The sequence below is a fragment of the Nelumbo nucifera genome, chromosome 1 (assembly GCF_055504915.1).
Source record: "Nelumbo nucifera cultivar China Antique chromosome 1, China Antique-T2T, whole genome shotgun sequence".
Classification (NCBI taxonomy): domain Eukaryota; kingdom Viridiplantae; phylum Streptophyta; class Magnoliopsida; order Proteales; family Nelumbonaceae; genus Nelumbo; species Nelumbo nucifera.
Window position 1 is genome coordinate 173493178 of NC_142649.1, and position 11880 is coordinate 173505057.

At 36.2% G+C, this 11880-nt stretch overlaps 1 protein-coding gene across 5 annotated transcripts; it reads right to left on the reverse strand.

Annotated features, from left to right (window-relative positions):
* Nucleotides 1-4011: 4011 nt before the first annotated feature.
* On the reverse strand, nt 4012-11673 carry LOC104596392 (stress up-regulated Nod 19 protein). Of its 5 annotated transcripts, XM_010257524.3 has the most exons (7): nt 11419-11673; nt 11120-11227; nt 10868-10992; nt 9556-10415; nt 8782-8940; nt 5122-5376; nt 4012-4365 (listed from the first exon to the last, which is right to left on the reverse strand). In XM_010257524.3, exons 1-7 carry the CDS (start codon nt 11505-11507, stop codon nt 4237-4239), a joined length of 1725 nt encoding a protein of 574 aa, XP_010255826.1. In that variant the 5' UTR covers nt 11508-11673; the 3' UTR covers nt 4012-4236. The 5 variants fall into 5 exon arrangements, with proteins under 5 accessions (XP_010255826.1, XP_010255827.2, XP_088751421.1 ...); XM_010257525.3 differs by lacking the exon at nt 11419-11673 and having other exon boundaries at nt 10961-10992; nt 11120-11336; XM_088895295.1 differs by lacking the exon at nt 11419-11673 and having other exon boundaries at nt 10966-10992; nt 11120-11279.
* Between the last annotated feature and the right edge of the window lie 207 nt (nt 11674-11880).

Consider the following 11880-nt stretch of genomic DNA (forward strand, 5'->3'; position numbering starts at 1 on the left):
TATGGAACTGAGTAGAGTGGAAACTTTTGGAACAGGGTTCATATAACCCCAGCCAATACGGTTTGGAGAAGGATTTTTCTAGCTGAATTGAGTTGGGTTGTAATGATATCATTAGTAATATTATATAGAATCAACTAGAATATTGTTGGGAATTTAAGGTAATACGGGGATCAGGACCTGGAATAATTGATTTTGAGAAAAATCTGTTTCCTCGACCATTTGTTGTGTAGTAAATTGATCTTCAATTGGAAACCGGATTTTTTGGTTGGATAACTTTAGCTGAAGTGATGTCTCTTGCAGGATGATAATCACAGACGTTTTAGGAGGAGACGTTCAATTTGATTTCTATCATAGGTGGTTTGATGCGATTTTTGTAGCTAGTGCTTTTCTGTCTCTTCTTCTACTTTCTGCACATTACACGTCCCGCCAGGCGGACAAGCATCCTATTGATTAATTCATTTACATGTAATATTGAAATAATAGCTTCAGTAAATATATGTGGATTGTTGTCTCAATCCATATTCTATGCTTTCCTCATTTTGTAATCGTCGCCATTCCTCTTTACCCTCCCCTCAATTTGGATGCCGTGTTAACCATCGTGATTCCTCTAGTGTTGCATCAAATCAGTAGTAGCAAAATTCAAATTGAATTTCAAGTCAAGCCGCAGTTGAATCAGAATTGTGGATTGTGGTGTGCAATCACATCGCATCGGTGGCAAATTACATGTAAACCTACATCAATTGTGAGTTTTAAAATCCCCTTTAATGGGTGGGCCGTATCTTTTTTTCATAAGAAATAAGAAATGCATATTTTAATAGTTTATATGAAGATTTACATTACTAGTTATCATACTCCTATACCTATAATTCAGCACGCAAGACACATGCTACATAAATTTTTACAAATTACTACATGCATAAAGTCATTAATACTTTGTTATTTATAAAGCAATTTATTATTTAATGATTACCAAAATGTATAATTAATCTAAAGCGTATATTAGATTCATAAGAATATATGTTTTTATTTCAGTTATGTGCAATTATATTTTATTATTAAATCAATTATTTTTTATTTTATTATTTTTACTTTTTTTATATCAACAAAAATAAGTAAATCTTAAATTACTAAATATTTACATTTCTATAAATAAGGTTGTTATTTATTGTAAATTAAATTATAAATATAGAAATATATAGTCTTAATTTAAAAAATATATCATTTAATTAGAGTTTATGCTCATTCATATTTTTTATTTACAAAAATAATTACCTGTTTTTTGGTATTTTTATTTTTGTAAATTACTAAAATGTTAAAAATCGTTTTTTTTTATATAAACAAGGATTAATGGATTTGATAGATCATTCATTTCATTAATACTTATAAATTATTGACTGTAATATTTTTTTCTAATTTTGGTTGAACATTCACATTAAGCTATTATAATTGCTTGCAAAAATGCTACGTGTGTAATATTATTTATTTAAATTACCTGTAGCTCCTAAGTTAAATAAATACTATGTTATTGTAATTACTTGCATAATATTGAAAGATGATCTAATGTTGCATGGTACCTCTAAAAAAAAAATGGTGAATGGTCGTTTAATTTGGAGCATGTGAGTTCGAGTCTTCTTAGTAGCTTGTGAAATAATATTTTTCAATATGTATTTAGTAAGGAAAGAATAAACGATAAGATTTGAAAATCCCAAATTAATAATGTTAATGGTAGTTATTAATGGGCTTAATTCGAAATTTTTTGCAATTAATGAAAAGTGAAATTTAATGGGTTAAATGGCACAATTAATGAATATTTATTGAAGGTCTGTATTAGTCTATGCAAACGATATAAATGAGCATGGGAGGATGGTGTTAAAATCGGATTGTTCCACTTCCACCCACGATGCCACCCATCGGTCTATTGGATATTGATGGCGCTTGTTTCTATTGTATCTTGTAGCTTTCTTTTGCCTATCTTCAATGAAAGTGGCATTTTACGAGGAATTTGTTAAGTCAACTTAAAGCACAAGAAGCCCTATAATATTCTTAATTAGTTCAAGTCGATCTGATTTTAATCCAATCATTATTTTTAGGTTGTCTAGTGGTCCAACTGCAAGTCAAATTGCACCCTTAGTGAGAGAAAGAGCGGCAGATTTTCCATGCACATATCCTTTGTACAAAATCCCAATAATTAATAGGCTGTCTTTAAAAGGTTATAAAACAATATCCATTTAAATGAATTTTAGATTAATAAAAAATTAATGTCCAGATTTTTATTAATTTAATACAAGTAATTTGAAGGTTTAAAATATCGATACACCGGTAGTGGTGTATCGGGCAGTATTGATAGCTTTTTTTTTCTTTAGTTTTTTTCGAATCTGATTCAGAAGGGCCGATTTAAGGTTCGTCCACCCTCTGTACCGGTTGAGACCCTGAAACACCTCCTGTAAGGCGTATGGGAAGTCCCTGATACAATACATATAGGCCAATACATACGATACATATCGGGCAGTAACTTATTATTATTATTAATTATATCGTAAAATCCATTTTTGCTCATAAAGCCGTGTTCTATGATTTTTCTTTGGGCACAAGCTCCACGTTAAACTCACCTCTCTTTCACTATTCTTGTTTCAGCACTCCCTCTCTCTTCTCTGACCAAGACCAGCAGCTCTCTAAGCAGAGTCACCACTCACCACCGAGGGTGTGAACATAAATCGAGGTATGAAGTTGATAAAGTGCCAAGAGGCCCAAGACCCAGTTTTTATGGGGGGGTAGAGTGCAGAGAACGTTTTGGCAGCTCAAGCGTTTTCATTACAACAAAAGGAGCTGCTCATGTGGGCATCCTTGGTTTTTTCTTCATTCTTCATTAAATAAAAGAAAAATGAAAAAAAAAATCAGAAAATAGAGAAGAGGTCAATAAGGAAGTAGAGTGCTGATGGCTGGAACAAGGAGAAGATATGACTGGAATTAAAAAGTAGGCCAAGCATGAAGCTTCCATCGATATAGGGCTGCAAATGGATCTTATGTGACTCATATGAGAGTGTCTGAATCTGATCCGTTAGATCATATAATATTAAACATAAAAAAACGTTTATTTGAACCCAAGGTGTTGGTCTGAATATGTGAATATATGATTAACAAGCGGAAGAAAACCTTGCTTTTGATCAGCTTTTAGTTTTTGGGTGTGAGAGAGCTCAGTTTGGTGGTTAATACTTTGCCTACTGTACCGCTACTTCCTTTCTAGAAGAACACGCTTCTTATAACTGATTAGTTAACGACCACGGACCACCGATCCAGTAATCAGTCGAATTATAGATGCATTTAACAAAAGGTCAGAATCAAAAACCCTTCTGCCAAATGTGGGTTCACCACTCTTTTCTGGTTGGGTTTGACTGTTCACTGAGTAAACACCAACACCCACAGCTTCAAAATACGCTACCGAATTTTAACAAATGGATTGCAAAAGGAATACACGCATGTCTTTGAGAGTTGAGACCCCGAGGAGACAAGAAAAGAAGAGAGAAGTTGGATGGTATTTTCTTATAGCAGGCATACAGACCATGCAGAACGAGATTTAATGGCTTTAGGTGAATTTGGACATTTCATAGTTCTTAGTTCTTACCAAGCAGGCGTCATAATTTCCGCACTCAAAGATTACAGTGCTGAGAACAAAAGTTCATTAAAAAGATAAAAGTGCATTATCTCTTGGATCAAATATATGGGTTTGGGAGTGGTTTGATGAACTCAAAACCTCCTATTAATCGTTAAAATTCAAGTCTGATTAGGTTGGATTAAATCCGAATCTGATCTGAGACCCCTAGATCAGATTGGGTTCACATTTATGTTTTCAATAATTGGATCAGATGCGGATGTGGCTAAATCCAAATCGGATTACAGCCCCACTCCAGACAAGTCATGCCAGCTTATTAGCAAGTCTATATACTATAGAACATTGATCATTGAAACCTTCCATAGTTTAATCTGTTGCAATTTAAAATTTGATCATTTCTCTTTTTTTTTTTTGATAAATGTTCTCATTATTTACTTCATATATTTATTATAATAGTACTATCCAACTTTTATGCATGCAAAGAAGGAAAGAGATGGAATTTTTCAACTAATAGCTAATACAAGTTTAACAGAAACTAAACATCACAGTGACTACGGTTGAGCCTACACGTCCTGAAGTATAAACAGTCATTTGGGAGAATAGAGAGACAACTCACTGTCCATAGCTTAAATCACTAGGGATTGGTATTGCTCCTCTCTTTTGTTCCTTGAATAATAACCAACACCAACAATGAAAGCTACCACAGCTCCAATGGCAAGGAGTCCCCAAGAATACTTGGAAAATCTCATACTTTCCTGCATCAACACAAACCAGATATTAAGAAAAAGTGACTGAGTTTGCTCCCTTAGGAATTATGGTTTCTGTGTTAACCTCTAACAAGACTCGAATTCGCATCCTTTGTAACATAGAAAAGGGAAGTTCACTCCATGTATAGTTCATTCCGCCAACAAACATCTCATATGGGGTGATTGGCCTTGGGTTGGACCAGATTACTTAATTTCCAGCCCAAGAGCAGAGTCACCAGATTTCCATCAGAATATGCTTGTCCAACCTGAACTAAAAGTTGAGTTGGGATATCATTCAGGTTTGGTTTCAGCTTGACCCAAGTTTCACATTATGTTAGTGGCAGAAAAGAGAGATGTGGAAGGTATTCCTGGTCCATCTATCAATCCAGTCTAGTCCTAGCTTTTAAACAACACAAATCTAGGCACAAAAAATATTTTCAGTGCTGGTACTACAAAATACACCTCAATCTGTAAAAATTGCAACATGAGCTCTATAATGTTTCACCTCAATCATTTGCAAAAGGAATGCCGTATGCTCCACCCTTCGCAAGGTGCAATATTTAATTTCTCACAGTGTAGCATTTACAGTTTAAAGTGCATTTCATAGAATGACAGTACCAATACCCAACAATGTATTTAAACAATTTAAGAATCCCTTTTGTTGTTCAAATATTCATAATGCATATAAAAGCCCCAACTTGACAAAATGAAAACAAGGAAGCTGAAACTTATTTATCTAAGAAAATAAAGAGTAAAAATTCTTACATGAACTGAATTTTGTAAGAGAAGCATGGACTCTGGAGGTGGGTCTGCAACCAGAATGTAGAAGAGCCCCATCACACCCGTATGCTTTTGAGTGCTGCTGTAATTAGATTCCAAGGTCAAAGTCTCCCCACTGGATACTTGGACTGAACCAGGGTGAGGATAGCATGCTGACATCCCTACAATGTAACCAGCCTCGTTACCTGCTTCCTTCCCTTCTCCATAAATTGGTATGGAGGAGCATAAAACCCGACCATCCTAACCACATGCATACATGAGCAGAGAAAGATTGAGTAGCTTGTTCTTAGATAAATATTTTCAAAGTCTCCTAACTTTGAACAAGGAAAAAATCTTTTGAGTCAACTCACAGGGGACTAAAACACCAGTCTGCCTGGTATTGATTGGTATTCCAGATCAAAACGATATTGACCGATATAAATTCAACTACAGACTTAGTCACTTATCATATTATGCCCTTATGCCAAGTGGAAGAGATTTTAAACAAGAAATTCAATATAATCAAGAGACAAAGAAGCATAGGAAAATATGAACGTAAAACAAGAAATTTATAAACTGAAGCATCTAGAGCAATAGTTTGAATGCACTATAAACAAGAAGGTGATCAGCTTCAATCTCACACATTGACAAGGTGCTTGCTTCATCCATGCAGACAATTTTATGCAACCATAAATGTAAACCGAGTTATTGCAAAGAATACACCTTTCCAATCCATATGTGCATAACTATGCCTTTAGGAGCTGCAACAGCAGCAGAGACCATTGCAATCCAAACAAGGGAGAAGATTGTTCTTATGGCTTTAAAAGTCAAAAACCTAAAGATGTGCCTCATGCACCCAGACTTCAAAATCCAACTGGAAGAAAGCTCCACCCAGTTGAGGAAAAAAAAATGTAACAAACATATTTGGATGTTCTATTTCCCTGGAAGCCCATTAGGAGTTAGATCAATGATTTAGTTAGACTTCAGGTTGAAGTAATATATGACAACATGAGGGAAAAGTGAGTTTGAACTCTGAAGTACATAAGATATCTACTGCACTGTTTTGATCATAATTCATAAAAAAAGAACTTGAGGGTGTATAAGTATGCACTACATCTGCTAAAACCCCTTAATTATATTCCTTGAAGGAAATACCCTTTGATTTTGATTTTATGTGAAAGAGCTACTTTGTACACACTCATGTACCTCTCCTTTCTTCATTAAAGATGTTAACTTTTCTCAAAAAAAAAAAAAAGGTTAAACCCAATAACAGGTATAAGCAATCCCATCAGTTTGGACTCCTAACAGGTTACACCCATGAGTGGGCCCCCATAATTGGTAGATAGATCATGGGACCCATACACCATTGGGTAGTTATGTATTTAAACTTATACATCTCAACAGTGAGTCCCGTTAATTGGTAAAAAGTGGGACCCACTATACTGATTTGGTGGTGGGCATGACCCACCTTAATACTTTAAACTTAAATATTTTGACAGTGGGACCCACTAGTTTGATTTGATGGTGGACATGGCCAGCTTGAACTTAAATATTTTGAAGTGGGCCTTATTGACAGTTGGGACCCACTAGTTTGATTTGATAGTGGGCATGGCCCACTTTAAGGTTTTAAACTTGAATATTTTGATAGTTGGCCCCGCTGACAGGTAGGACCTACTAGGTTGATTTGTTAGTGGGCGTGGCCCACTTTAAGATTTTAAACTTAAATATTTTGACAGTGGGCCCTGCTGACAGGTGGGACGCGCTAGTTTGATTTGATAGTGGGCATGACCACTTTAAGGTTTTAAACTTAAATATTTTGACAGTGGACCCCGCTGATAGGTAGAACCCACTAGTTTGATTTGATAGTGGGCATGACCCATTTTAAGGTTTTAAACTTAAATATTTTGAAAATGGGCCCCGCTGATAGGTGGGACCCACTAGTTTGATTTGATAATGGGCATGACCCACTTTAAGGTTTAAAACTTAAATATTTTGACAGTGGATAAGATCCACCGATTGAATCTTAACTAATTCAGGGGTAATGTAATTCATCTTCTTAAAGTGGATAAGATCCACCTCATATGACAGTGGGTCCCTTTGTAATAGTTGGTAGCAAACTAAAACAGTGGGGTCCTAGCAATCTGTCATTTACAAATGGCAATACTAGTTGCAACAAGCCAGTACATCTGTCCTCCTTCTCAGGTCTGCAACACATGTGGTGTCCCCCTTTTTAAGTGGATAAGATCCACTGACAGTGGGACCCAGCAGCCTGCCATTTACAAGTGGCAATATAGGCTGCCACAGTAACATGTGTCTCCCTTTTCAGGTCTGCAACAGGCGGCAAAGTGCTAAACCAGCACACCTGTTCTATTTTTAGGTAGATAGTAGTGTGCAACAGGTGGCAAAGTGCTGTTACAGATCAACATACTTGTCCCATTTCATGTGTATTGACAGCACTGGGTTAGCCTACTGAAATACTTTGGGGTGGATAGGATCCATCGAGATATCAGAGGCTCCCCAAATATACATATATATTTAATTTGAAATAAGCTTTTTTAGTTCTAACAAAACTCTAGAGAGAGAGAAGATAGGGATTGAAATAGATAAAATTTTAAAGAGATAGAAGGAAATAATAAGATTTATACCTATGTAAGCCTATCCTTACACCTCAATCAGCCGAACTTCAACTTCCCTCCTCTATTCCTTCTCTCCTCTCTCTTCTCTCTCTTTTTTTTCTTTCTTTCTTATCTCTTTCTCTCCTTTTCTTTCTTCTATCTGTCGACCCAATTTTCTTCTGCTCTCCCCCTTATATAAAGGAGACAGTTATGGGGTAGGGAGGTTAGAGCAACCTCCCCACTCTTCATACGTGGGGAGGTTGCTTAACTCCCCCCCCCCCATAACCAGAACAACTTAAATTTGAATTTATGTGGAGTGGACCAGCTGTCAAATCTACCCCCCCCCCCCCCCTCAAGCTTTATAATTTTTTTACATCATATATTTTTAGTCCTAAACATGCACTAACAAGGAGCACTTTGATGCCAGTTGACTTGAGCTGAACTAGTGAGAGAACACTTGATGGCTCACAATTTAACTGTGAATATATAGCCCTTGAAAAGGTTAAATGACACAAGAAGAATCTGATAGCACACTCCAGATGTTTTCTTTTAACCCAAAAAGAAACCACATTGTTAGGCTAAGGCTTTGTTGAATTGTTTTACAGTCTGAATGCATGAGAATATTTGGTTATTTATTTATTTATTTATCTGTTTGTTTGTTTGTTTGTTTGTTTGTTTTTGCTTACAACTCAACAAATATAATTGCATATAGGGAGAAGACAATAACCTCTCCAAGTTAATAATATTATGAGGCACCAGTAATGCAAGAGTCATTTCGATCATGATAAAAAGACTGCAAATTTTCAACTCAGTAATCCTCTCAGGCTTTCAGGAAACCATTAGGAGATGGACTCAGTTGTTTCTATGCAGATAAGGAGAAAAGCAATTGAAAGGATGGGCTGCAGCGTTTGATATCAATGGTTGTGCCTGAAGACTGATTATCAATGAATGTTTTCTTCACCGTGTATACTAGTTCTTCTTCCCTAATTAAAAATATATGAACATAAAATAAATGAAAATAAAAACTCGATTAGGAATAATTCATAATCACCTCTCCATATAATGCTGCTCCAGTTCCCCCTGAATGCTGGTGAGCAACACCATAGATGACATGACCCCCTCTAGGGATAACTATGCTTGCTTTTTTGCTATCAATACACCCACCATTAACCACTCCAGTGGTACTGCAAGACTCAACTTCATATTCTATCTGTACAAGGAATAGATAGATATTCAGAAGGAGATTATCAACATTAATCAAGAAAGGGCAATCCACAAAATAAGCATATTAATTCAGTAGAGCTGTGAAGTAAGGTGCCTATGTTGCATAGAATTCTTTCAAAAGTTGCAAGAACTCCTACCAGTGTTTGTTTGACTTTGATGTAAGCATTTAAACATATGTACTCATAACTAAATGTAGTTTGCAGATCATTTGGGAGGCTTTCTTTACCATTAGAATTTCTAAAGCTTGCATATTTCATTTGTCATAAGTGGATTAATCACTAGAATCAGTCCTAGTTAGCACCATGATCTTTCCACAATGAGATTAGGATGGAAAGCTATCAGTTCCCCATCAAGTCTAACGAAAATAAGTGGATTAATCACCAGAATCAGTCCTAGTTAGCACTATGGTCTTTCCAAGACGAGACTAGGATGGAAAGCTATCAGTTCCCCATCAAGTCTAATGAAAGTAAGTGGATTAATCACTAGAATAAGTCCTAGTTAGCACTATGATCTTTCTAAAATGAGATTAGGATGGAAAGCTATCAGTTCTCTATCAAGTCTAATGAAAATAAGTCATAAAGATGCGGAGAAAGGTATATACCCTGCAATGATGTTTAGCATCAAGTATTGTTGAATCCTTTTCTCTTTCTACAGAATCAGTGCCATCAAATATATAGATCTTGACAGGCACAATTGCATTCTCCCAATCAATCCACTTTACCGTATATCTCAGGTAGAGGCTTCTATGAATATCATCAAAGCCTTCCCTTACCCTGCATTTTGTTTGATCATAGCAACAATACAATCCTCCAGTATAATCTGGCCTCAAAGGCCGGCCAAGCTCATCCTCTGTAACATTATAAAGATCACACCTGCACTCAGTGCATCCCAATCGATCCTCCACATTTCGTGTATCAATTGCATGGACATTAAGCAGCCATCTCTCCTCATATCCATCAGGAACTTGTGCTGGATTCCCAACTTCTATTCCATAAGGATCTGGAACATATGTGGCAGTTTTGCGTGTTTCAGATCCGAGGCCAAAATACTGACCTAGGGAATTCCCCTGGCATACTCCACTGTTTCTCACTATAAAACCTTTTGATTGGTGAAGCTCATCATCACTTAGGATCTTAGAAGTTTTGGCATCCTTAGGGACATAGTATCTTACTACAATCCAGTGATGGAGATAAGTTTCATGAAGAGGAACAGGAATCCCTGCTTCATCAACAACTTCAGCATTGAATTCTTTAAGAGCAATGTGACCTCTTGGAAAGTCAATGTTGTAATAGTACTTGTTTGCCACTGTTCCTGGTCCCAGCACAAATTCTGGAGAGAGGAAAACAGAAGATTTCACCTTATTTTCATTTCTCGTAAGATCATGTGAAGAGTTTACTGTCAAAGCGAACAGCAGTATGGACAGTAAAAGCAGCCACCACTGAGGAGAATTCAACATTTTTCCTACAAATGTCAATATATCAGGTTAATACTCTATTTAAATTTTAGTATGACGTACAAGACGTCAAATGCCTCAAGAAGTCTGATAGAGCAAGAGTTTCTTCTGCAAAGATTGGTTGAATTGGGAATAGATAGAAACTGAAATGATTTCATCAAATATAAGTAAAACATGCTCCCACAAAATTGATTTTTTAACATAGCAAAAAATAAATAAATAAATAAATGATATCTGTACTTAATTTTTAATCGGATGCTCTACATCAACGTATAAAATATCAGTGAAAACACAAAAACTAAAGATACAGACCAACGGGGGGGAGGGGGAGAATAAAAATAAAATGATTCATATGGTTCATAATCCTGTTTGTTCGACAAAGCCCTTAGAAAAAGTTCAATCACTTCAAGCCGTGACCACTTTTTTAAAATACAGAACTATATGGAAATATTAGCAATACCTTCCTCGTTACACACGAACGAAGTATCAGAAAAAAAAAAAAAGAAGATAAGGTGCAAAGTCTGTAAGCTAGTGGAGTAGTAGTATTGATTACTGAATGAAGCTTTTCTTGCTAGCTCGCTTGCTCTGTGACAATAAAACAGAAGAACAGAGAGATTATCTTTTTCAATTTTCAGGAACTGAAACTCAAAACTGAAAAATTAGAAGAAAAGGTACCACAGAGAAAGATCAAAGAGAGATAAATGGCGCAGACCTGGCTGTGGCGAGTTCATCATCGGGCCAATACAAGGTCGTCGGGATGTGCTGTGGGGGGCGGTGATGTGAACTCGTGGACGTGCCCAAACAGAGATACGGAAGAGTACTGGTCACGGAAATGGTTGAGAATAATTAATGATACAAGACAAAGTTGTCAGAACTCTGATCCAACCCATTTATAGATCCTTGATCTTTCTACACGTATAAAATTAATTATAATGGAAGGCTACCACATCACACATATTTATGTACAGAAATTGTGTGTAGCCACAAAGTTGTCAGAACTCTGATACTGACCGATGACTCTGGAGAATCCACAAATTGAGACGATTTACGGTTCGGATGTGCTCACAAGTGAAGCCACTCGTGTTCCATCCAATAGACATTAAAACACATCGCCTAAGGTGGGTTAAAAAAGTATCACTTGAAACTAAATACGGTTGAAAAACTATAATCTAGAAAAGAACAAGTTTCTTGAATCGTCGTGCGTTGTTGCGTCACACGGCGTCTGTGATTGGAGCTGAGGTTGTTTTCAGCCAAGTGTGGTGTAGGATGCCAAGACCATGGAACATTAATAATATCAATCAATATATATAAAAAGAATGACTGTTCAGCTCACCATTATTAGACTCACCGTACAAGTTTTGGAAATTTCTTAAAATATCCTTAATTGACCAAAGTATACTCTTATCAAATTGTTTTTGTCTAAATCTTTTCAGAGCCACGAAAAATCAAATGTCCATTTTACGCTAACGTGAA